The sequence below is a fragment of the Ogataea polymorpha genome (assembly GCF_001664045.1).
Source record: "Ogataea polymorpha strain NCYC 495 leu1.1 chromosome Unknown OGAPOscaffold_6, whole genome shotgun sequence".
NCBI classification, from domain to species: Eukaryota; Fungi; Ascomycota; class Pichiomycetes; order Pichiales; family Pichiaceae; genus Ogataea; species Ogataea polymorpha.
Genome location: NW_017264703.1, coordinates 507,042 through 530,622, shown reverse-complemented (window position 1 = coordinate 530,622; position 23,581 = coordinate 507,042). Strand labels below are relative to the sequence as shown.

The window sequence follows — 23,581 nt, the reverse complement described above, 5'->3', positions numbered from 1 at the left end:
ATGAGCTCTGCGACCGATTTTTTGTACGAGGAAGCGTGTCGTGTACCGGTTCTGAGCGACCCGTCGAAGACGCTGTCGCTGATTCTGACCGTTCCTCCCGCCGTTCACGCGGACCATTTCACGAACGGCCTGGGGCCGGCGACAAACAGGCTCGCTGTGTTGTTGCACGGGTTGGGCTCGCATAAGAATTTCGGGTTCAATCCGGGGCTTGCGAGCGCGCTCAGTAGGGAGTACGGCCTGTACACTGCACGGTTTGATTTTCGGGGCTGTGGTGACTCGTCAAAATGCGGAAAAGACGGCCGCACGATCGACGAGGACGTGGAGGATCTGGACAGCGTGGTGGAGTATTTCCAGTCGGGCGGGCACAGGGGAGTCAAACTGGCGGTCGAGCTAATCTGTGCACACTCGCGTGGGGTTGTGGTGATGTTCAATTGGACGCTGCAGCGACAACAGCTGGGCAAGCCCCTGGCATACATGTTGATCAACTGTTGCGGTCGATTTGACGGGAAAGGAATGCAGGAGCGGGTGGAGCGCAACCATCCGGACTACAAAGAGAAGGGTGGGTACTACCTTTCCGGTTACGTGGAGGGGAAGTACCGAGATGTGTGGATTCCAACCACCGAAGTGATGAGCACGTCCGCGCAGGATATGAATAAATTAAAAGGTTTGGATAAAATGGTGCAGGTTCTGAATATCTACGGATCGCAAGACGAGGTGATTCCACCAGAGGACAAGTACATGTACCACGAAGTTTTGGGGCAGCGCAGCGATTTGAGTATCATCGAACAGGCGGGCCATAACTTTTATGGTCTGACGGTGTACGACAATTTGGAGAGTACTGAGTACACACTTGGAGACGGCACGGTGACAATAGATGGGACAACATATCCGATGCACCGCGGCAGACAGGTGATCGACTACACCGGCGAGTTTAGACAGCGCGTTCTGCAATGGCTTTCACCGCAGCAGAGCTGCGAACGGTTTTACCGCAACACGCTCTACATGGACGCGCATACTCCACGCTGGGTCGAGGTGGAAGGCATTGCAAATTTCCGCGATCTCGGTGGCTGGTGCGTGGGGGCAACGAAAAGAGTGCGGCCGCGACTGATGTTCCGGTGTGCCAATCCAACCAATGTTACTGCCAAAGGCCGCAAGACGCTGGAAGAGCTCAATATCTGTGCCATATTTGATCTGCGGTCGGCAGAGGAGCGCGAGGAGTACGGCCACTTGGAATTGGCTCATGCCACCAACTTCCACGTCCCGGCGTTCGACTCGAACCTGTCGCCGTCGCAGGCCACCAGCCACTACCTGTACCTACTCACGTGCTGGTCGACGTATGTGCAGGTGTACAAGGACGTTCTGGCGACGGGCACGAGTGCTTTTCGGACGATTTTTGAGTATTTGAGAGACAACCCGGGCTGCCCCATCCTGTTTCATTGCACGGCGGGCAAGGACCGCACTGGGGTAGTGGGGATGCTGCTGCTTCTGCTTGCCGGCGTGGACCCATGGATCATTGCCCGCGAGTACGAGTTGACGACGATCGGGCTACGCCCGGACCACGAGCATATACGCGCAAAGTTCTATTCGGCGCTGGAGAAAATGTCCGATACGCGGGTGAAACAGCAGCTGTTCGAAACGGTTGCGCGGGGGAGAGAGAATTTCGACGTGCACGAGGATGGGTTCCGGAACCTGATCAGCAGCCGGTACGAGGCGCTGCGCGCGACTATCGACTGGGTGGACGAAAAGTATGGCGGCGTGGAGAGGTACCTGCGGGAGGAGGTGGGCTTTGAGGATCTGGAGCTGGTGCGGGCGCAGATCGTGGAAAACATGGCAGTGCAAGGTTGACACCCTCGACTCCTATACCGGCGAAAATTCTATTGTTTAGTATATTAAAAAATTTTTCACCTCGAAGCTGGTTTTAGTCACCAGGCAATTTAAATGGTGGGGAAGTCCTGCAAGTGGTAATTAATTGTTTAGTTTCCGTCAAATGTTCAAGAGAACCCTCGTATTGCTCGGAAAGAGCGCGGCGAAGCCGTACGCCAACATGCTCAGGGACCCGTCGATCAAGTACTCCCGGTTCCGGGGCGTGGATCTGCCAGATAGAACGTGGCCCAACAAGGTGATCACCAAAGCCCCACTCTGGCTGTCGACCGACCTCAGAGACGGCAACCAGTCCTTGCCCGACCCTATGTCTGTCGAGCAGAAAAAGGAGTATTTTCACAAGCTGATCGAGATCGGCTTCAAGGAGATCGAGGTCGCGTTCCCGTCCGCGTCGCAGACAGATTTCGACTTCACCAGGTACGCCGTCGAGAACGCGCCGGAAGACGTGGCGATCCAGGCTTTGGTGCAATCGCGTGAGCACCTGATTAGAAGAACTGTGGACTCGCTCAAGGGGGCCAAGAGAGCCATAGTGCACACCTACTTAGCCACGAGCGACCTGTTTAGGGACGTTGTTTTTGGCATGAGCCGCGAGGAAGCCATTGCCAAGGCGGTGGAGACTGCCAAGCTGGTTAGATCGCTCACGAAGGATGATCCTGCGCTGCAGGACACGAAGTGGTCGTACCAGTTCTCTCCAGAGTGTTTCAGCGATACGCCTACCGAGTTTGCGCTCGAAATCTGCGAGGCAGTCAAGGAGGCGTGGGAGCCGACCGTCGACAACCCTATTATTTTCAACCTGCCTGCCACGGTGGAGGTTTCGGGCCCCCACATCTACGCCGACCAGGTTGAGTATTTCTCGAGAAATATTTCCGAAAGAGAAAAAGTGATTATTTCGCTGCATTGCCACAACGACAGAGGCTGCGGAGTCGCTGCCACGGAGCTCGGCCTGCTTGCCGGCGCAGACAGGGTCGAGGGCTGCTTGTTTGGAAACGGAGAGAGAACCGGAAACGTCGACTTGGTGACCGTCGCGCTCAACATGTACACCGACGGCGTGTCACCGGAGCTCGATTTCTCGGACTTGGAGTCCGTGATCGACGTTGTCGAGAAGGGCAACAAGATTCCTGTTCACTGCAGATCTCCGTACGGTGGCTCATTGGTGGTTTCGGCGTTCTCCGGCTCGCACCAGGACGCTATCAAGAAAGGATTTGCCAAACAGGCCGAGAGAGAGGCCAAGGGAGACATGAGATGGATGATTCCGTACTTGCCTTTGGACCCTAAGGATATTGGCAGAAACTACGAGGCTGTTATTAGAGTCAACTCGCAGTCGGGCAAGGGAGGAGCCGCCTGGGTCATTGAGAGATCTCTGGGCTTGGACCTTCCAAGAGAAATGCAGATCAATTTCTCCAAAATTGTTCAGGATTCGGCCGATTCTTTGGGCAGAGAGCTCAAGTCGGATGAGATTATCTCTTTGCTACAAACCAGCTATAACATCGATAACTGCTCCAACTCGGCTCTGGTTCTGAAGGATTACAAGCTTGACAAGGAGTCTGAATTTGTGACGCACATTAAAGCACAGTTTGTCTACAACGGTAAAGAGGTGGAAGTCGAGGGCACCGGAAATGGCCCAATCTCGTCCTTTGTGAACGCCGTGGCTCAGGCTGTTGGCCGCGACATCGAGTTACAAAAGTACGCCGAGCACGCTGTGGGCAAGGGTTCTAACACCAAGGCTGCTACCTACGTGTTGCTTTCCGTTGGCGAGGATTCGCAGTGGGGTATTGGCATCCACGAGTCCATCACCCGGGCGTCATTGAACTCGATCATCGCCTCGGTGAACAACCTCATCAGCAGCAAGCCAAAGACCTTGCACCTGAAGAGATCGACAGCATAAGTATGTTTATTTATTACTCAACTTTTGGTTATAATTGTCGCACTGTGGGGGTGGCGGTTACATGCATTCGGGCAACTTGACGCATGGATAGATGCCAAAGTCTCGGCCAAGCGGGCAATACTTGTGGCGATCTTCCCAGCTCACGTATGTCGCGTGAGTGCTGTATACGCTACTCGAAAACGGTAATGTGGGATCGGTTCCTTTGAGGACCGTGAGCTACGCAGCGTGAACTCGCGTGGTCTCCCGCCCATGTCTACGATGTAGCGTGGAAAGAGTTTTTTGGAGGGCACAGAGAACCAGTAAAACATGTTTGTCTTGATACGGGACATTATCCAGATAGTACCAGCATGCCAAGGGCCATTTGTGAACCGTACAGCAAAAAACATCACGAATGCTATTGATGAACTAAATAAGTGAGATTTTGACAACCCCGAGTCTGTACTATCCAAACCTCTTGTATCCGAACTCACCTATAAGAGAAAAATTTTCATGATTTTCCAAACTCGTACCTAAACCATCTTATTAGACAGTACGATGAAAGCTTAGCACCATGTTTTTATGGTTTACCCTATAGTTTCATTTCGTGATACAAGATGGTGAGAGTGACCTGTGTTAATAAGAACTCGTCTGGATACACTCAGTGTAGCGGAAAGAGGGGTGTCAGATAGCACAGACATATGTATGAAAATTAGCGCTCCTTTAACAACTTGTTTCTCTTCTCGCGTCTCTTGAGTCGCTCGACTTTCTTAGCGTGCATCACAGCGGCCAAACGCTCGTACCGCTCTTTTTCTTCTTTCTTAGCACGTCTTTCCTTGATTCTCTCGATCTTGGCCCGTTTTTCAGCCTCTTTTTCCTCCTGCAGCTCCTTCAGCTTTGCCTTCAGCTGTTCGTCCTTGTGTCTCTGCTCCTGTTTCTTCTTCCAAGATTTGTGCATTCCGTTAGCCTTCAGACGGAACGCTTTTTTTTCAACTTTCCAGTCCTTGCCTGTAGGTTAGCAAAAACAAATTTTCAGAAACTATACCTACCGCTCACTCTAGGCCCGCGGCCTGGATCCTTAGCAAGTAGTGTGCTGCCTTCTGTGTCTTTTGTCATATACAGGTTGATTTATTTTTCAGATTTTTTTTTGCACTCCACAGCCGTAAATGATTTTGGTGCACGGGTGTGGAAGCAGCACTCACTTGCTTGCCCATTTGAAGAAACCACAGTTGTACTCATCTGTGGCGTCTGCATCCGTCCGCTCTGCAGACTCGGGCAGCCACGACACGCTGCGTGTTGCGCGTGGGCAGCACCAGAACTTTTTCCCCTTATTTTTCTCCGTCTTGACCGTTCGCAGCGCGCACGGCTCGCCATGGCGGCACTGTGGGCCGGACGCTCCGGACTGGCCGAGCATCTCGGTGAACTCGCGAACCGAAATTCTCGATTTTGCTCTGTCCTCGTCCACAGACGGCGGAGACGAGTCCGACCTGAAGAAAAAGTCCGAGATAGAGAGCTGGTCCGGACGCTCTTTGCGTGCTCTTTTGCGAAAGCTATAGCCGGACGTTGCACTATCACTGCCGCCATCCGCAACGTCCCCTTCACCGTCTACCTTCTCCTGACGTTGAGGCTCCCTTTTGCGGAAGAACTTATCGATACTACCTCTAGTATGCAGTCCGTAAAAGTTCTTGGCCTCGAACCAGTTCGACTTGGCCGCGTACTCGCCCGAGCGGTCTTCTTCGGGCAAGAACTCGAGGTCTGCTAGCTCAAAGTCGGCGTGGACCGGACAGTGGTCGGAGCCGTGCAGAAACGGCCAGATGTCTGCCTGGCTGACCAAGCGAGCGAGCTGCGACGAAGCAAGGATGAGATCGATGCGGGACCCAATGTTGAGCGGCCGGTTGCTCTTGAACGTGCTCCAAACCGTGTACATCTTGAGCCGGCGGCCGTGTTTCTCGCGCACGACGTCGTGCAGAACGTGCGAGTCGCCGTCTGGCCGCATCCCTGTGGTGTCCTTAACGTACTGGTTCACGAGCTCGCGATGGGGAGCAGAGTGCTTGAAAGCCAGCACCTGGTCCGCGTTGAGCGTCTCAAAGTCGCTGTAGTCCTGGGCTTTCACCAGTCGACGCTCTTTGAAGCCCTGCTTGATGGTATCGTCGCTGTCGATGAGATCGACACACACGTTGATGTCGCCCATTACCACCACTTTCTTGCCCAGAGCACGTAAATTGCGCGCCCGCTCGAACAGACACCGCAAAAACAGCAACCGGAACTCCTCGCCCTCGTCCGTGCCGAGACTGTTGGCCGGACAGTAGACGCTGATCACGACGATGTTGAAGTTGAGCTCGATGATCACACATCTGCCCTCGCTGTCGAGCTTGCGGAACTTGTCGTACATGTTTTTGTGGTCGGGATAGCCACCAATGCACGTGGGTCGAAGGACAGGGTCGCTGTACGCCTCTTTGAACGAAACGTGTTTTTTCTGGTGCGGCAGGATCCCTGTGATGCCCTCCTCGACACGCACGACGGTGAGACACTTCTTGACGATCCCGGGCTCGTCGTCACGTGGCTTTCGCACATAAACACCCACTCCCGAGTATCCCTTTTTGGAGATGGGCACGCTGATAAAGCTATGATAGCCGTCAACATCCGCGATACTCAGATCAATATCCGGTCTCTGCACCTTGAGCTCCTGGAAGGCGACCACGTCTACGTTCATCATGTTGAGCATCTGGGAGTAGTTCGAAACCAGCGTCCAGGGAAAGTAGTTTCGGAGCGTTTTGATGCCATTGACGTTGAAGGTGACAAGCCGCAGCGTCGTCGGCGTGAGCTTCGGCGGTATTCGGTCATCTCCTGGCATGGCAATAAAAAATCGCAAATAAATAAATAAATCGATTAAATTTAATCACATCAAATTAATATTGTGAAAAATTAAATTGCAATATAGCTTCAGTCAGTGTCTTAGGGTATAAATAGTTCCTAGCCGATTCTAGAGGAAAACAAGCAAAGTCATAGCAAGCTGTTCGGTTCAGCTGGACTCGGCTTCTCTCTTAAAGATCACCTCGTTGCGAGAAACCCTGTGCCAGCCCCAGCCAGCTTCGGCCTCAGCTTCTGGCGAAGCCTCTCTTTTGAAAATCACCTCGTTTCTGTTCACTCTGTGCCAACCCCAGCCTGGCAAAGCATTGGCCTCCGGCAGTGGCTCTGCCAGAGCCTCGGCCTCTGCAATAGGAGCAGCGTAGGCAACAGCAAGAATCATAGCGTAGAAAGTAGCACGGTTGAAGATCATTGTGGAGTCGATTGAAGTGAAGATGTTAATGAGTAGCAAACAGGATCCAGACTGCCTTATATACGCCTGTCTGCTCAAATTGGCCCTCGCCAAATCCCTGTCGCCAATGCATCCTCGTTTCACGTTTGTGCTATCGATAACATCCTCTGCCCAGCACCACCGTCCTCTCGTCTGGCTTTTCACCTTTCACGTCCATATCGGGAAGGTGCTCGACCCCGGACTCTGCACAGCCCGATTTCCTGATCGGGACGTCAAAGGAACCAACTGAAGCCAATGTGGTCGGCCGCGGCAGGAACCACCACAAACAGCTCAGGAACTTGAGACGTCTGGTACAGGCCATTATGTTGCCTGATCGGGCAAATAGAGACAGCAGTTCCCAAAGAGGACTTCCATATCGGCGTCCTAAACGTTTGGCAAGCTTCAACAAGCCCTGATTCGTCAGAAAACCGCCCCTGAGTAGCGTGTGAATATCCTTTCACATAATGGGCAGGGGCCGTAGCTTAAACACCACTTTCTTCCTGATGACATCCACAAACTCGCACTTGCCCGATGTATCGATGTCAGTTTTTAGCAGTCCCAGCGGCGGGTCGATCGTCTCCACCGTCCCGACAAGACGCTGGGACGTGCTGATGTACAGCGTCGCTCTTTTCATGTCGTTTTCGATCTCCAGCTTTCCAAACTTGACCGCATCGCGCACCAGCCGTTCGGGATCCGCAACGAAGTCAGGGTAGACGAATTTCGTGAAAAGTCTCTCCTCCTGCTCGTTGAGACCCTCTGGCTTGTTCGGAGGCAGGTTCAACTCACCTTGTATTTCCAGTAGCATTGAGCCCCACTTTGTGCACACTATGGAGGGCAGGTTATCCGGCACAGGCTGCGTGGGTGATTTTAAGCTCTCGGACGCTTTTTCGGTAGACACTACTCTAGAAGGCATAACGCGTAAATCAAAAATAAAGGAAAAAATAAAATAAAATAATAAAATCAGTGTATTTTCATCATGCTATCGGTCTTCAGATCCAAAGGCTTCGACGCCACCAAATTCGAAAAAAGTCTGAAAAATCTGTCGACCAAAATCCTCAGCAAGGAAAAAGCACTTCACCGCTACAGAAACAACAAGTCGCACTACCAACGGGTTGCCGTTCTATACTTGTTTGCCATATACTCCAGTTACGCATTTTACCTGTATCTGTCCGCAGAGAGGCTTTCCAGAGGCCAATGGGTGCATCTTGCCTTTCCTCCAGCACTGATCGTTCTGGTATACATTTTCATTGGCCGCTTCTACAACTACTTGATAACCAACACCGAGCGCAAACTGGAAACACTCAAGGAACAGCATCAAGAAAAAATCGCAGAACTCAAGGAAAAAACAAATTTTGACAAAACACACGAGTTGCTCAGCAGGTTCTCGAATGGCGAGGACCTGAAGGAGCTCGAGACACAGGCACAGGAGATTAATAGACAGAAACAAGAGTATTTGCAGCTGATCAAGGACGGAAAAGCGCCCAGTCTCGATTCTGCCTCCAAGGACACAAAAACGTTCTACGACCAGTTTTTCAACCTACTGCTCGGCAGCGACGAGCTGGGCCCGGATATGCGCTACGCGCTCATTTGCAAGTCGTGTCTACAGCACAACGGCCTTGCTCCCAAGGGAATGGAGGCAGCACAGGTGAAATACGTGTGTCCCAAGTGCGGCACGCTCAACGGCGAGGAGTCAGCGCAGGACACAGCCAACCAGACAGAAATAGTAGACAAGACTACCTAATTTAATCAGATACCCACTCTATCTAAGAAGTAAGAGACATGATGGCATTGACCATGTCTCCGTTGTGCTCTTTCAGGGCCTTCACAGCCTTGGCTCTGGAAACGTTGGTTTGCTCAACAATGATCTCGATATCGCCCGAGTCCAGACCGGTCTCGTCGACCTCCTCGTCGTCATCCTCCGCAGGAGCAGTCTTGTCGGCCAATGAGGCAGCCTGCAGGTCTGCAGTGATGGACTCTGGGTCCTTTGGAGCGTCTCCTTCCTTAACGGCAGCAGCGGCCTGTTGGGCAGCCTCCTGAGCAGCAGCAGCCTCGGCGTATCTCTTGTTCAGGTCCTCAACCTTGGCCTCTCCAAACACGACGTACGAGCCGGCGACAGATCTGTACACTTCTGGGTTGTCAATGGCCAGAATGAAGTTGCCCTTCTTTCTGAAGGTGACTCTGGTGATGCCCTTGACCTGCTTCAAACCCAGCTTCAGGATCATTTGTCTGGCCTTTTTCTCGTTCTTGGATAGGACGTGGACCTCAGCTCCGTCTGGGATTTGTTCTTCGACGATTTCCTCAATTTTCTCAGATGCCATTTTGTTGCTTGATTTATGGATAATTTGGAGAATTTTTCAGCGTCGAAGAAAAGTTGATGTGGTTATGAGCGCGACAGTGTTCTTGGTGAGGCCCTTCCCCAGACCCCGGCAGCACTTCTCGTGTGCCGCAGCACACCGGTGCGGACCTTTTCTCAGTGGCTTGTCTCGCTTCCCAGCATAGCCATCTCGCGCTCTCCTGCTTTTTCCCTGTTTTCTAGCCAGCCCTCTGCCGATACTGCCCTCGGCTTTCATCTGTTTACATAAGCACAAACCACAAAAAATTCAACTGTTACACAAACAGATAACCCCTTATTCTCTTTCGTCCCCATAGCCAGCAAAAACGCACTCCGTTTGGTTATTGCAGACAGCTTATAGTTTGCATCATAGACCGACAACGTGATCCGTTCGCATGATATCAGATAATCTGTCCTGTCAAAATTGAAAGTTAATTTACGGAGCTCTAATTACTGATCAGCTTAATATCAGCTCTCGTTGCTACAACGTACCCGCTAATTCTGCAAATGAGTGCCAAAGTGGACAAAAAACACTGGTGGCAATGGCGATACGGCCGGAAGTGCGAAACTCGCTCTGAGCAACGACGTATCTTCGTCAACCTTCCGCTTCCGGAAGACATGGTTGATCCCGATACTCAGCTTCCGAAGACAAAATACCCTAGAAACAAGATTCGGACTACTAAGTATACGCCGCTTTCGTTCCTTCCGAAGAACATTTTTTTCCAGTTTACCAACATCGCCAACTCCTACTTCCTGTTTATTATCATTTTGGGAGCTTTCCAGATATTTGGAGTGCAAAATCCCGGGATGCAGGCTGTGCCACTCATTGTGATTGTCGTTCTGACGGCCATCAAGGACGCGTTCGAGGACTACAGAAGAGGCGCGTCCGACATGGAGCTCAACAACTCGCGTATCCATTTATTAATGGGGATGCACAACCCGAACGTTTCTGTGGACCATGTCGGGCCTTGGAGACGGTTCAAAAAAGCGTGCACAAGAGCAACCAACTCCATTTTCTACCTGGTATCGGGCCAGTCGAAGAAACGTGCACAGATGAATGCGCTGTTGACGAGCGATCTAGAACGCGTGGTCACCGTGGGCTCGTCGGTGCCAAATACCCCCAGACAGTCACTATCGTCTGCCAGATCGAAACGGGCCAAACTATCCACGTTTCATCCCAATACCGTGTCGAACCCCAACATTACTCCTACCATGACGTACAGGTTCCAAAACAATTTCTGGAAAAACATCTCTGTCGGCGATATTATTAGAGTGAGAAACAACGAAGAAGTGCCTGCGGACGGCATTCTGCTATCTACAAGTGATGAATTTGGAGAATGCTACATTGAAACAAAGAACTTAGACGGAGAAACCAACCTCAAGACTAAACACTCTCTGCTCTGCGGCGTCGGCCTAAAACACGCTGCCGATTTCGAAAGAGTGCAGATGGTGGTCGAAGCAGAACCTCCCAACGCTAACTTGTACAAATTCAGGGGAGTCGTCAAATACACGGCGTACGAGTCGGAATCGGACACCCATGGCCACCAGGCCCAGGAGCCGGTGACTTACGATAATGTTCTTTTACGAGGCTCTACCCTGAGAAATACGAAATGGGCTCTGTGCTGCGTGGTTGCTACCGGAAATGACACCAAAATCATGCTCAACTCGGGCATCACGCCCACCAAGAAGTCCAAAATGTCCAGCCAGTTGAACCTGTCTGTGATCATCAATTTCATTGTCCTATTTGTCCTGTGCTTTGTTTCTGGTTTGATCAATGGGCTGTTTTATGACAAGAGAAATACTTCGTTTGATTATTTTGAGTACAAGCCCATGGCCGGCTGGAGCTCAGCCGCCAACGGTGTGGTTGCCTTTTTTGTCGCCATCATCTTATACCAGACGCTGGTTCCTATTTCCCTCTACATTTCCATCGAGATCATCAAGACCGTACAGGCTTACTTCATCTACGCGGACGTCCGAATGTACTATCAGCGTTTGGACTTTCCCTGCACCCCGAAATCGTGGAACATATCCGACGATCTTGGCCAGATAGAGTACATTTTCAGTGACAAGACCGGTACTCTGACCCAGAACGTGATGGAGTTCAAAAAGTGCACCATCGCGGGCAAGTCGTACGGTTTGGCGTACACAGAAGCCCAGCAGGGCATGGACAAACGTGCGGGTGTGAATGTAGTGGAGGAAATTGAAAAGATGCGCAAGATTATCACCCAGGATCGAAAAGACATGATTACGGAGCTGGAACGAATTGGTAACGATCAGTTCGACCCTGAAAGACTCACATTTATCTCTAGCGAGTTTCTCAAGGACGTCGGTCCGTTTGCCGACAAGTCGCGCAAGAGAGCAAACGAGAATTTCATGCTTGTTCTCGCGTTGTGTCATACGGTGATCACCGAAAAGGATGCGGACGGTCATCTGGAGTTCAAGGCCGAGTCTCCTGACGAGGCCGCGTTGGTGGCTGTTGCCAGAGACTTGGGCATTGTTTTCCGGGACCGTACCAGGAAGGGTCCTATTGTGACGGTTTACAGTTCGAACCAGCCGTTGGAATACGAGCTTTTAGAGGTCATTCCGTTCAATTCCACCAGGAAAAGAATGTCGGTGGTTTTGCGCACTCCCGAAGGTCGTATCATGCTATATTCCAAGGGTGCTGATAATGTTATCTACGAGAGACTGGATCCGAAGGCGGATCAGGAAATGCTCAGCAAAACAGCCATACATTTGAGCGAGTATGCACAAGAAGGTCTAAGAACGCTGTGTATTGCGGAAAAGGAGATAAGCGAAAAGGACTTTAACGAATGGCACTCAAAGTACAAAGAGGCCAGCGTGTCTATCGAAAATGATAGAGAAGAGCGGATGGAGGTCCTTGCGGACGAGCTCGAGAAGGGACTGACTTTGCTGGGAGGAACGGCCATCGAAGACCGTTTGCAGGACGGCGTGCCAGACTCGATCTCGACACTCTCGAAGGCAGGAATCAAGCTATGGGTGCTCACTGGTGACAAGGTAGAGACTGCAATTAATATCGGATTCTCGTGCAACTTGCTGGACAACGACATGGAGCTGCTGGTTATCAAGGCCAGCGAGGGAGGATCCGAGAAGGAAGGAGCATCAGCGTTGGTGTCACGCTATTTATCGGAGAAATTTGGCATGGAGGGCACGAAGGAAGATCTTGCGCTAGCCAGAAAAGACCATTCTCCTCCTGGCGGCGACTACGCGATAATCGTTGACGGTGCCTCATTGGAAGAAATTCTGGAAGACCCCGATCTAAAGCTGAAGTTTCTTCTTCTTTGCAAACAGTGCCGTTCTGTTCTCTGTTGCAGAGTGTCTCCTGCTCAGAAGGCACAGGTTGTCATGATGGTCAAGAACACGCTGAAGGTGATGGCTCTGGCAATTGGTGACGGGGCCAACGACGTGGCCATGATCCAGGCTGCGAACGTTGGAGTCGGCATTGCTGGAGAGGAGGGTCGTCAGGCCGTCATGTCGAGCGACTACGCGATTGGCCAATTCCGGTTCCTTGTCAGACTTCTGATTGTGCACGGGCGCTGGTCTTACAAAAGACTCGGAGAAATGATCACATGCTTTTTCTATAAGAACGTCAACTTCGTGATGGCTCTCTTCTGGTACGGCATCTTCAACAACTTCGATGGCTCGTACCTGTACGAGTACACGTATCTGATGTTTTTCAATTTGGCATTCACGTCTCTTCCCGTCATTTTTTTGGGAATTTTGGACCAGGACGTTCCTGCGCATGTGTCGCTGCTCAACCCGGAATTATATCGTACAGGGATCCTAGGAAAAGAGTGGTCGCCGTTCCGGTTCCTGTATTACATGGCGGACGGTCTTTTCCAGTCATTTATCGCCTTCTTCTTCCCGTGGTTCTTGTTCCGCTCCGCCGCTTTCGTCAACCAGGAGGGATTGAACGTGGACCATCGATTCTGGGTTGGTGTTTTCTGCGCCCACATTTCTGTGACCGCGTGTGACCTGTACGTGCTGCTGATGCAAAAACGTTGGGATTGGCTGTCTGTGCTGATTGTGGGGCTTTCTATTCTGTGCATCTTTTTCTGGACAGGAATCTGGACCTCGTCACTTGCCTCGCAGGAGTTCTACAAAGCTGCCTCCAATTGCTATGGCACCGTGGCTTTCTGGTGCACGTTTTTTGTCGGCGTCCTGTTGTCAGTGCTGCCGCGTCTCACCTACGAGATATTCAATAGACTCTACAGACCAAAGGACATAGACATCATCAGAGAACGCGTGGCCATGGGCGCTTACAATAGCTACTCGGAAGACTACGACCCAACGGACGTCACGACCAACAAGCCGTCGTCAGAATCGGCCTCTGGCACGTCTCAGTCCGAAGACATACTCACCGACGAGAAGAAAGATATCGAGGCAGACGAGTCGTTGGCCACGCGGCCAAGGAGAAGCACGATCAAAAAGATGATCGGTAAGCTCACGCCGGGCCACAAGTCGCCACTCGAAACTCTTAGACAGAGCATGGTTGTCTCTGGCCAGGTCTCGCACAGGTCGTCATCGCAGATGATCCGCACCAGCCACGAACTTGCGGGTATTACGTCCCCAGAGACTCTCATGAGACTGCACACGAGGAACAGTCAGCTCTCCAGATAAAAAACGCTGGTGCGAGGTGTGCTTGTATAGAATATGTCATTTTGTTTAATTTTTTGATCACGAGCGTACGAGATGGCAGATGCAAATGCGGATATACAGCCCGAAACACGGCCGGAGCTCAACTTAGGAAATGTCCTGGGCGATATCAAGTTTGGATTGTTGTCGCTGTTCAACAACCCTGAGTTCTGCGCGCCAATTGCCGTCTTTCTGACCATCGCAGAGTCGCTTCTCCTCAAGGCCGTGATCCATTTTGTCCCCTACACCGAGATTGACTACAGCACGTACATGCAGCAGATCGACCAAATTGAGGCTGGAGAGCTTGACTACGCCAAAATTAGCGGCGACACAGGCCCAATTGTGTATCCCGGCGGACATGTCTACATATACTCGTGGATGAAGTGGTTCACCAACGGGATGGACAACGTGCACGCTGGCCAGCAGATTTTCAGGTATCTATATCTGGCGACATTTGTGCTAACTCTGGTTGCGTATTTCCAGACAAATGTGCGGTTCAAGCCGTACCTGCTCTACTTTCTGTGTCTGTCCAAACGGTTGCACTCCATCTACGTGCTGCGGCTGTTCAACGACTGCTTTGCCACGTTTCTGATGGTGGCTACGATCGTCGTTCTGCAGCAGGCTGCCGTTTTGCGGCGCAGGAAGAGCGCTCTGGGCGCAGTGCTCACCTTCTTCAGCGCACATTTGTTCAGCTCCGCCGTCAGCGTTAAGATGAACGCTCTGCTGTATCTGCCGGGCTACTTGGTGGTGGTGTACATGATCCTGGGAGAAAACCTGCTGCACACGCTTGCCGTGATTGGTTTCGGGTGTGCAGTGCAGGCAGGCATTAACTGGGACTTCCTGGCGGCCTCGGAGACCACAAGAGCACATTTCCTGCAGAACGCTTTCGACTTCAGCCGTGCTTTTCTGTACCGCTGGACGGTCAACTGGAAGTTTGTGCCGGAGCCCATTTTCCGCAGCCGCGAGTTCCACACGTTGCTGCTGCTGGCGCACACAGCCGCACTGACGTTTTTCGCGGTGTACAAATGGAGCAGTAAATCTGTCACGGGAAAACCATCCACCAAATTTATCAGAGACGCACTGATTTTCTACAAAGACACCATAGGCCCAGAAAACGTGATACTCTCCCCAGAAAGCGGCAGATACATCTTCTGGGTGATGGCGACGTCGAACTTGATCGGCGTCTTGTTCGCGCGCTCGCTGCACTACCAGTTCTTGGCCTGGTATATGTACTCGCTGCCAATGCTGCTGCAGCTGGGCGGGCTGCCGTGGTATGCACAGACGGCGCTCGTGGTGGTCCACGAGTGGTGCTGGAACGTGTACCCCAGCACAGCGGCCAGCTCGTTGGGCCTGGTGGCAGTGCTTGCGACAGTGGTTTTGTCGCAGCTCCGGTGTGGCTTCGGCAAACCCAAACAGGAATAATATCTCTCGCACTACCCTGCCGCGAATTTCGGTCGGTGCCCGTAATAAACAAACTTCAGGAAAACTGTCACTATTTGCGTGTTACCCGGCCTGCGAGTTGGTCTGGCGAAGGCTGTTAAACCATTCAAGTAGACAGAAAAATAGCTTTTTTTCCTAGTGGAGGTTGACTTGATTTCCGTGGGTGCTTATTGAAACTAGTGCATACAGCTCGCAGACTAAGCCATACGTGTCCACGACGACAGAGCGTCGGTGTTAGATTAGAACTCGGTGACACTAGCGACAGTACCCGTTTGTTTAAAGGAGTTTTCAGTGCCAGTTTGTGCAGACCCCAAAACTCCGACTCTGTTCAGCAGACCTTTGCCCTTGTGCACCTAGAATTTTCGTGTGCTAATTTGGTCACCTCTGTGTCAGGTAGATATCTGGACTTTTCCAGCTGACAAAAATGAGCCAGAACGCTACTCCCCAGACAACAGAAGGCCATATGTCTATGAATGATCAGCAGAGCAATTCTTCGTCGGGAACAAACAATACAGAGCATCCGTCCTCGTCGTCGGTATCGTCTGTGCCCACTGTGTCGGACTCAACGGCCGTCAACTCCAGGGAGTTGCTCAACGCCTACGTCTACGACTTCATCCTCAAGTCTGGATTCACAGCGACGGCAAGCGCGTTTTTCAAAGAGGCCAACATCCCGGTGATCCACAGCGAGAAGAGGCCCACAAACTCGCCTTCCAGCTCTGCCACGGGCACCTCCGACCTGCCTGCGTCGTTCATGACCATGGACGCCCCGCAAGGCTTTCTGTACGAGTGGTGGCAGATCTTCTGGGACGTCTTCAACGCCCGCACCCAGCGCGGCGGAACCACGAACGCCACGCAGTACTACCACTACGTGAACCTCAAGCAGAAGCAGGACCACCTGATGAGCCAGCAGGCCGCGGCAGTGGCAGCTGCCTCCACGGTCATGAACGGCAACAACACCTCGATGAGCGGCGCACCGGTGACGTCTGCGGCTCAGGATATCGGTGTCCTGATGCCCCAGCAGCAACAGCAACAGCAGCAGGCGCAAATGGCCCATCCACCGCAGCAGGTTCCGATGGCCCAGCAGCAAAGGGTCAACGCTCGCATGCAACAGCCCCAGCAACAGCAGAGCCAGAGCATGCCGATGCATCCTCAGGCGGCCGCCCAGGCCCAGATGAACACGCTCAGGCAGCAACAGATCGCGCAACAGGCCCAGGCTGCACAGGTGGCAGCGCAGGCCGTTTCGCAGAGAGGGTCCCCGTCGAAACGCCAGAGGATGGACGCTGCTGGTAACGGCAGCGCAACAGAGATCAACCAGACCTCGTCGCCCAACATCGCCATGAACTCTCAGCAGCAGCAGCAGCAACAGCAACATCCGCCGATGCCAATGCCGCAGGGAATGATGATCCCCAACCAGTTTGGTGTTCCGCAGCAGTACGCCATGTTTGCTGCCGCGCAGGCTGCTCAGCAGGGCCAGTCGCAGCAGAAGTTCAACCAGTACATGATTCCAAATTTCCAGAACCAGCCCCAGCAGCCCCAGCAGCAAATGCTGATGCACCAGCAGATGCACCAGCAGTCGGTGCACATGCAGCACGACCAGCAGCATCCTCCCCCTCCTCCGCCAAACGTGCCTCAGCACTCACAGACTTTCTCGAACCCTAATGACTTCTTCCACGAGATGCCCAAGCAGAACAATCCAGGAACCGCCAGGGTGAACGATACCGCCATCAAAGACTACGAAAAACAGCTCCGCTTGATGGAGTCGCAGAATCGCAGACGTTTGGACGTGCACCGCAACGTGTCGGACTCCAAGGACCCAAACTCTCCTGGCAGCGCGCAGTTCACCGAGTACTCGGCCATGCTGAACCAGATGCCGCCGCAGCACGCGGCCGCCTCGATTATGCAGCAGAGAGCATCTCCGGCAACAAAGGCGTCTCCAACCACCAAGTCGCCGGCTAACGGGGCTCCGCCGGCCAACGGCAAGCAAAAGAAGGCTCCGCGCAAGGCACGCAAAAATTCGTCCTCTGTTCCTGCCACGCCGTTGACCCCGGCCAACAACCAGCCAACCCCTCAGACAAACATCCCTCCTACTCCACAGAACACCACTCCACAGCAAACCCCTCAGTCGTCCGCAGCCGCTGCTTCTCAAGTGATGGCTGGCAAAAAAGGAATCAAGCGAAAGAACAGTATCACCACTCCAACCATCAAGGAGGACGAGCCATTTATCCTATCGAGTACAGCAGGTAAAACCACAAACGGCTCGTCGCTCAACAAGGTCCAAGGACCCGTTTCTTCGTCTTCGTCGCACATGGGTTCTGATGTTCCAAGTTCTGCCGTCAACGACCAGGCCGCATCGACCTTTTTGCATGACTTCTCCACCGCCTCTAATGATATCTTCGATTTCGACTCACTTCTCACGGCGGACCAGGAAAATGCTGGCAATTTGGGCCTCACAGAGGTTTTCAACTGGGTAGAGTCTGTCGGAACCGGAGATCTATAGAGCGTTTTAGCTTTTGTATCTTTTATTTCACTACCGGTGATGTGTTTACGTACTGTACATTACTTTCTCTTTGGCCGCTGTTTGACCTCTTCCTCCTTGCAAGGGTGCAGTCTCACCACGTTAGGGTAGTCAGGCCGGTTGAACTCGTGGCCCTTGCTCCAGTCGTAGCTCAAGGCGTACGCAAAGATCGTTCCTGTGCGGTTGAACCCGACAACCGGAATGGTGGCTCCCAGCGGCGGATAGCCCTTTAGTCTGTGCCGTGCATCCTTGTCCCAGAAGTTGAACGTTCCATCCGAGCCCGCCGTGGCAAAGGTCCCGTGCACAGGGTGGAACGCAATTGAGTTGAGAGAATATATGTTCACCTCCTTCGACGCCGTCTTCTGCTCTCTCTGACACTTGAACGAAAACCCAAACTCCTTCTGCTGCAACTCGTCCACGTACTGGATACCGCAACGGCCCTCAATCGACCCCACCGCAAATCCGTCACCCTTGGGATAGCACGCGATCGCTCTTGTCTGGTACTTGAGCGGTGACATGCTCTGTCTGAAGATCTTGTCCGGGTTGTTCAGATCAATTGTCACAATGTGGCGCTCAGCAGTGCCAACAACAAGCAACTTCTGCGATGAATCCATCGCGTACACGCGCTCAGGCATGTTTAGCGTGCAAATCGGGTTCTGCTGCCTCATGTCCCAGTACTTGATGGTCTTGTCCCACGAGCCACTCACAACACACTGTGTGTTGGTAGGCCCGCACTCCACATACCGCACCACCCTCACCGTATCGTTGTGTAGTCCTATTGTCTGCTGCTGCTGAGACGCGAGATCAAACAACCGCACCTGCTTGTCAGCTCCTCCACTGATCACCCTCGCACCGTCCAGAGAAAACCGCGTGCTCAAAACGGGGCCCTCGTGCTCGTACAGAGCGCGGCCCTCTACCTGTCCTGTCCCCGTGTTGATCTCGTAGATTCTGTTTTTACGGTCCCACGACGACACGGCCAGAAACTCAGCGACAGGCGAAAACGCAAGATCCGAGATCGAGTCCTCCGGCCCATTGGGAACCACGATGTCGTTTTGCAGGTCCTGGAGAGTTCCAGCAGACGTCACAGTCCCGGTTCCCGAAGACCCGCCCAGGGAGCTCGTGCCAAACGCTCCTAGTGACCGAGTTCCAAAAGACATTTGTGTATTATTTGAGGAAAAAAAAAGGAAGGCTCTTCATGTAGAGGTTTTTTTTTTGTTGCTTACGCCGGAAATTACATAATCTAATCAAGCTTCAACAGCCGCAGCTTCAGCAGAGCATCGCTGATGCTGGTCTCCTCCTCGCCAAGCACAGGGCTCGACGTTTCAGCGTACGTCTCCACAGGTCTTCTGGTGGCCTTCAACAGCACGCTTTGGTGGGCCGAGATGGCGTCGGCCAGTCCGATAGGGTCCTTCTGGATATCCAGCTGCACAAGCACCTCGTCGGTCTGCTGCAAGTTGCACTTCTTTCTCAGTCTCTGGATTCTGTTGATCAGTTCTCTGACAAGACCCTCAGATTGCAACTCTGGGTACATGTTGATGTCCAAAATGACCAGCACGTCTCCCTCGGTTCTGACCTCCTGGCCGCCAGAGACTTTGTCTTCTGGCAAACCTCTGAGCACAGACAAGTCCTCGTCCACAAGGTTGATACCTGCCACCTCGACCTTGCCAGTCTTGAGGAACTCCTTGACCTCGTCTGAAGTTAATTTAGGAAGAGCGTCTTTGACCTTCTTGGCGTCTTTTTTCAGCTTCTTGCCCAGCACCGGCCAATCGGCAACGGCCTTATATTCGACGCCAAACTTGTCTTCGTCGGATGTGATAACCAGGTCCCTGACGTTCAGCTCCTCCTTGATGTAGCTTTGCAATGCCTTGACATCTTCAAGGTAGCCTGGATCAGAGTGCAGCACAACAAGCTCCCTCAACGGGGTTTTGAGAGATATTGTCTTCTTTTCTCTGATGTTTCTGCCCAAGTCGATGATCTTCTGCATTCTGGACACGGCAAGCTCAATTTTTTCGTCGATCAGAGAGTCGTTGACGATCGGGTACGACAAGAAGTGCACAGAGTCGGTGTTTTCGCCGTATTTCTTCAACGTCTGCTCCTCAAACAGCACCTTTATTCTGCCGTAGATGTTCTCGGCCAGATATGGCGTGAACGGAGCCATGGCTCTCACGAGAGTGAACAGCGCTTCGGTCAACGTATTCATGGCCTTCAAACAGTCCTCGACACCATTCTCTCCCTTCAGTCTCTTTCTGTTGAATCGGATGTACCAGTTGGTCAGCTCGTCAATCAGATTCAGCAGCTTAGGAACAACCGTGTACAGTCTGTACTCCTCCATCTCAACACGAATGAACTTGATGAGCGACTGAATCGACGCCAGCAGCCAGCGGTCCATGACGTTCTCGGATCTGGACTCTGGATCGTACTTGAAGTCGATTCCCTCGTTCTTCTTGAGCAAGGCAACTTGTCCTTCCAGGAACTTGTATGAGTTCCACCATGGCAGCAGAACCTTGGAAACCACCTCCTTGACACCTTCTTCCTTGAATTTGAGCGTTTCGGCTCTCAAAACAGGCGAGTTGATCAAGTACAATCTCAGGGCATCCGCGCCGTACGTATTGAGCACGTTCATTGGGTCTGGGTAGTTCTTCAGTCTCTTGGACATCTTCTTACCGTCAGCAGCAAGAACAATACCGGAAACAATAACGTTTTGGTATGGAGCCTTGCCAAATAGATGAGTTCCCAGCACTGTCAAAGTGTAGAACCAGCCTCTGGTCTGATCCAGACCCTCGGAAATGAAATTGGCCGGAAACGCGCCCGTGAACCTTTCCCTGTCCTCATCGAACGGATAGTGTTTCGAGGCGTACGGCATGGATCCAGATTCGAACCAGCAGTCAAACACATCCTCAATTCTCTTGAGAGTACCCTTGCCCTGCTTGGAAGGAATGGTCAGGTGGTCGATATTTTCTCTGTGTATGTCTGTGATGGAGTAGTCGCCGGTCAATTCTTTCAGCTCAGCCAAAGAGCCAACACAGACAATCTCCTCGAGATCTTCCGAAACCCACAAGGGCAATGGAGTGCCCCAGTATCTCTTTCTAGAGACGTTCCAGTCTCTGGCATTGGCAATCCAGTTGGAAAATCTTTTATCCTTTATGTTGGAAGGAACCCATCTGGTTCTGTCCACAGCCTCCAACATCTGGGGAACGATGTCCTTGACTCTCACAAACCACGAAGGAACCGCTCTATAAAGCAGCGGAGTGTCGGATCTCCAGCAGAATGGGTAGCTGTGTCGGATCTGGGACGCCAGCAAAATCCGACCGCTGGCAGTCAAATACTTGATGATTTCCTTGTCGGCGTCCTTAACGTAGAGTCCAGCAAAGTCGGTCACTTCCTGAGTGAATCTTCCGTCGTCGTCGACAGGGTTAGGAGGAGCCAGGTCCTCATTGATGACGCCTGCCTCGGTAGCAGCCTCGAAATCGACCTCACCAAAAGCCGGTGCCTGGTGGACAATACCGGTACCGGAGTCGTCTGTGACAAAGGTGTTGCAGTACACTCTGAATCCGGTGTCTTTGAACTTGTCGTAGAAATAGTTGAACGCCGGCTCGTACTTCCAACCATCCATCTCTTTACCGAGAATCTTGCCAACAATCTTGTACTTTGCGTCCTTTGGCTTCTTGTACAGGCTCTTGATCAGACCTTCCAGCATGATGTAGGTGACGTCCTTCTCCTCGTCGTAGATCTTGGCATACTCAAACTCGGGATGCACACAGAGGCCAATATTAGAAGGCAGGGTCCACGGAGTGGTGGTCCAGGCAACAAGAATAGTCTTTGGATCGTCTTTTAATGGGAATCCAACGGTGACTGCTGGATCGTTGACTTCCTTGTAATTCAGTTGGGCCTCAAAGTTCGACAACGAGGTTGTCACACCCGTAGAGTACGGCATAACTCTATAACCTCTGTAGACCGCTCCCTTCTCGAACAGCTGCTTGAAAGCCCACCATTCGGACTCCATGAACTCTGGATACAGCGTCTTGTAGTCGTTGTCGAAATCAATCCATCTTCCGAGTCTGCCAATGGTTTTTCTCCACTCCTCTGCATACGTCATCACAATCGACCTGCACTCCTCGTTGTACTTTGCAATGCCCATGTCCAAGACGTCTTGTTTGCACTTGATGCCCAGCTTCTTGTCGATTTCGTGCTCCACAGGCAGCCCGTGGGTGTCCCAGCCAAAGCGTCTTTCCACGTAGAAACCGTTCATAGTGGCGTATCTTGGAACAATGTCCTTGATGGTCGAAGCGAGGATATGGCCGTAATGGGGGGTTCCTGTTGCAAACGGAGGACCGTCGTAGAAGGCAAACTGTGGCCTCCCCTTAGTCAGCTCCAGAGACTTGTGGAAGGCGTTGATCTCATTCCAATAAGCCAAAACCTTCTCCTCCTCTCTCGGAAAGGAGAAAGACTGCGGTTCTTCTTCAGACATAATATGAGTGACTCTTAGTTTGAATCGCCAACGGGGAAAAATTTGTCAACGAGTGGCGCTGGTGGCGGTGAAGAGAGACTGGAAAATTTTAGAGCTGGAAAAGATTGATTATTTCAGCCGATGATGTTTGGTCCATTTAGAATGTCGCCCGTGGCGCTGGGCGGTTTGCTGTGGAAAAAACCATGGAGACTTTCAAAATTCCAGAAATACAGACACAGAAAGAGAATGCAGCTCGTGGACGCCAACATCCAAGCCTTATACGACGGATTGCAGGCCAACGGAATGTCGTCCAAAAGAGTGGACCATCTGATGACCGAGTATCCAAAGGAGAGCGAGATGACACCTAAGAACAAGTACACGGTGTTTAGCAAGTACGCAAGAAAATACAGAAAGGGAATCCACTTTGTGCCAAAATGGACCAGGATTCCTCTCAGAAAACAGCCTACCAATGTGTAGCCGTCGTTCGGCCGCTCTCTATTGTACATATGATAAATACACTGCGCATGCTCATATATTATCCCAGATGTATTCTGAAATGAACATTTCGTCGTAGCCCTGATCGAGGTTCAGAACATTAGTCTTCTGCGATTTTTTGTTGAGCACCAGCACCTGCTTGCTGTTGAAGTCGAGCTTGAGTCCGAGGCTCTCGTAGAGCTTGAGCTTGAGCGCCTTGCTGCGCTCCGAAACATTCTTGTTTGCGTCTGTCTCGATGCTGTGCTGCTCGAGCTCGGCCAGCTGGTTCTGCAGGTTCTCCAGTTTGACAAGGTCTTGGTTATACTTCAACTTGAGAGCGTTCAGTTCCATATTAAGACTCGTGAGATGTTTTGCTATCGTGAATATGAGGTCTTCCACCTTGAGCAGTTCTTCTTTGACCTCCTTGGACTTCTGGTTGTTTTTCAGCTCTTCGATCGAGCTCTCAAAATGCTCCAGCTCACGCTGCAGCTCGTCTAGCTTATCTTGATGTCTATCTAGCTCCTCTTGTCGCAGCGATTCTAGCTTTTTCAGGTTATTGTTGATTGTGTCTATGGCGGAGAGGTCTTTCTGGATGTCAAAGAAGCTGCGGATCTGCACTATCGGCAGACTGAGGCCAGGAAACTGCGTACCCATCGATAAAACAAATAATAAACAAACAA

General features: G+C 52.0%; 15 protein-coding genes across 15 annotated transcripts; 7 read left to right on the top strand and 8 right to left on the bottom strand.

Moving 5' to 3' along the window:
* Positions 1–1,845, top strand: OGAPODRAFT_95410 (uncharacterized protein; the record flags this gene model as incomplete). Its single annotated transcript, XM_018357743.1, has 1 exon — positions 1–1,845. The coding sequence occupies one exon, from the start codon at positions 1–3 to the stop codon at positions 1,843–1,845; it is 1,845 nt and encodes a 614-aa protein (XP_018209319.1).
* Positions 1,846–1,942: 97 nt separating this feature from the next.
* OGAPODRAFT_17174 (uncharacterized protein) lies at positions 1,943–6,035 on the top strand. Its single transcript, XM_018354942.1, has 2 exons — positions 1,943–4,750; positions 4,792–6,035. Exon 1 carries the CDS (start codon positions 1,988–1,990, stop codon positions 3,764–3,766), a length of 1,779 nt encoding a protein of 592 aa, XP_018209317.1. The 5' UTR covers positions 1,943–1,987; the 3' UTR covers positions 3,767–4,750; positions 4,792–6,035.
* On the bottom strand, positions 4,455–4,858 carry OGAPODRAFT_9881 (uncharacterized protein; the record flags this gene model as incomplete). The annotated part of the gene is made up of 2 exons (XM_018358049.1): positions 4,455–4,750; positions 4,792–4,858. The coding sequence occupies 2 exons, from the start codon at positions 4,856–4,858 to the stop codon at positions 4,455–4,457; spliced, it is 363 nt and encodes a 120-aa protein (XP_018209318.1).
* Positions 4,941–6,596, bottom strand: OGAPODRAFT_9880 (uncharacterized protein; the record flags this gene model as incomplete). The annotated part of the gene is made up of 1 exon (XM_018358047.1): positions 4,941–6,596. One exon carries the CDS (start codon positions 6,594–6,596, stop codon positions 4,941–4,943), a length of 1,656 nt encoding a protein of 551 aa, XP_018209316.1.
* A 277-nt stretch (positions 6,597–6,873) lies between these two features.
* OGAPODRAFT_17173 (uncharacterized protein) lies at positions 6,874–7,658 on the bottom strand. The gene has a single exon (XM_018354941.1). The coding sequence runs from the start codon at positions 7,360–7,362 to the stop codon at positions 7,153–7,155; it is 210 nt and encodes a 69-aa protein (XP_018209315.1). The 5' UTR covers positions 7,363–7,658; the 3' UTR covers positions 6,874–7,152.
* On the bottom strand, positions 6,874–7,953 carry OGAPODRAFT_77718 (uncharacterized protein; the record flags this gene model as incomplete). The annotated part of the gene is made up of 1 exon (XM_018356365.1): positions 6,874–7,953. One exon carries the CDS (start codon positions 7,951–7,953, stop codon positions 7,498–7,500), a length of 456 nt encoding a protein of 151 aa, XP_018209314.1. The 3' UTR covers positions 6,874–7,497.
* A 63-nt stretch (positions 7,954–8,016) lies between these two features.
* Positions 8,017–9,338, top strand: OGAPODRAFT_95405 (uncharacterized protein; the record flags this gene model as incomplete). The annotated part of the gene is made up of 1 exon (XM_018357742.1): positions 8,017–9,338. One exon carries the CDS (start codon positions 8,017–8,019, stop codon positions 8,779–8,781), a length of 765 nt encoding a protein of 254 aa, XP_018209313.1. The 3' UTR covers positions 8,782–9,338.
* Positions 8,103–9,358, bottom strand: OGAPODRAFT_83397 (uncharacterized protein; the record flags this gene model as incomplete). The annotated part of the gene is made up of 1 exon (XM_018356695.1): positions 8,103–9,358. The coding sequence occupies one exon, from the start codon at positions 9,356–9,358 to the stop codon at positions 8,804–8,806; it is 555 nt and encodes a 184-aa protein (XP_018209312.1). The 3' UTR covers positions 8,103–8,803.
* A 521-nt stretch (positions 9,359–9,879) lies between these two features.
* OGAPODRAFT_102407 (uncharacterized protein) lies at positions 9,880–14,048 on the top strand (the record flags this gene model as incomplete). The annotated part of the gene is made up of 1 exon (XM_018353110.1): positions 9,880–14,048. One exon carries the CDS (start codon positions 9,880–9,882, stop codon positions 14,008–14,010), a length of 4,131 nt encoding a protein of 1,376 aa, XP_018209311.1. The 3' UTR covers positions 14,011–14,048.
* Positions 14,049–14,082: 34 nt separating this feature from the next.
* On the top strand, positions 14,083–15,569 carry OGAPODRAFT_90189 (Dol-P-Man dependent alpha-1,3-mannosyltransferase; the record flags this gene model as incomplete). Its single annotated transcript, XM_018356960.1, has 1 exon — positions 14,083–15,569. The coding sequence occupies one exon, from the start codon at positions 14,083–14,085 to the stop codon at positions 15,445–15,447; it is 1,365 nt and encodes a 454-aa protein (XP_018209310.1). The 3' UTR covers positions 15,448–15,569.
* Positions 15,570–15,675: 106 nt separating this feature from the next.
* OGAPODRAFT_77715 (uncharacterized protein) lies at positions 15,676–17,709 on the top strand (the record flags this gene model as incomplete). Its single annotated transcript, XM_018356364.1, has 2 exons — positions 15,676–17,648; positions 17,672–17,709. Exons 1-2 carry the CDS (start codon positions 15,890–15,892, stop codon positions 17,707–17,709), a joined length of 1,797 nt encoding a protein of 598 aa, XP_018209309.1. The 5' UTR covers positions 15,676–15,889.
* Positions 17,710–17,971: 262 nt separating this feature from the next.
* On the bottom strand, positions 17,972–19,137 carry OGAPODRAFT_95401 (uncharacterized protein; the record flags this gene model as incomplete). The annotated part of the gene is made up of 1 exon (XM_018357741.1): positions 17,972–19,137. The coding sequence occupies one exon, from the start codon at positions 19,135–19,137 to the stop codon at positions 18,022–18,024; it is 1,116 nt and encodes a 371-aa protein (XP_018209308.1). The 3' UTR covers positions 17,972–18,021.
* Positions 19,138–19,194: 57 nt separating this feature from the next.
* On the bottom strand, positions 19,195–22,448 carry OGAPODRAFT_77713 (uncharacterized protein; the record flags this gene model as incomplete). The annotated part of the gene is made up of 1 exon (XM_018356363.1): positions 19,195–22,448. One exon carries the CDS (start codon positions 22,446–22,448, stop codon positions 19,221–19,223), a length of 3,228 nt encoding a protein of 1,075 aa, XP_018209307.1. The 3' UTR covers positions 19,195–19,220.
* A 123-nt stretch (positions 22,449–22,571) lies between these two features.
* OGAPODRAFT_50896 (uncharacterized protein) lies at positions 22,572–22,904 on the top strand (the record flags this gene model as incomplete). The annotated part of the gene is made up of 1 exon (XM_018355683.1): positions 22,572–22,904. The coding sequence occupies one exon, from the start codon at positions 22,572–22,574 to the stop codon at positions 22,902–22,904; it is 333 nt and encodes a 110-aa protein (XP_018209306.1).
* A 51-nt stretch (positions 22,905–22,955) lies between these two features.
* OGAPODRAFT_9871 (uncharacterized protein) lies at positions 22,956–23,555 on the bottom strand (the record flags this gene model as incomplete). The annotated part of the gene is made up of 1 exon (XM_018358042.1): positions 22,956–23,555. One exon carries the CDS (start codon positions 23,553–23,555, stop codon positions 22,956–22,958), a length of 600 nt encoding a protein of 199 aa, XP_018209305.1.
* Between the last annotated feature and the right edge of the window lie 26 nt (positions 23,556–23,581).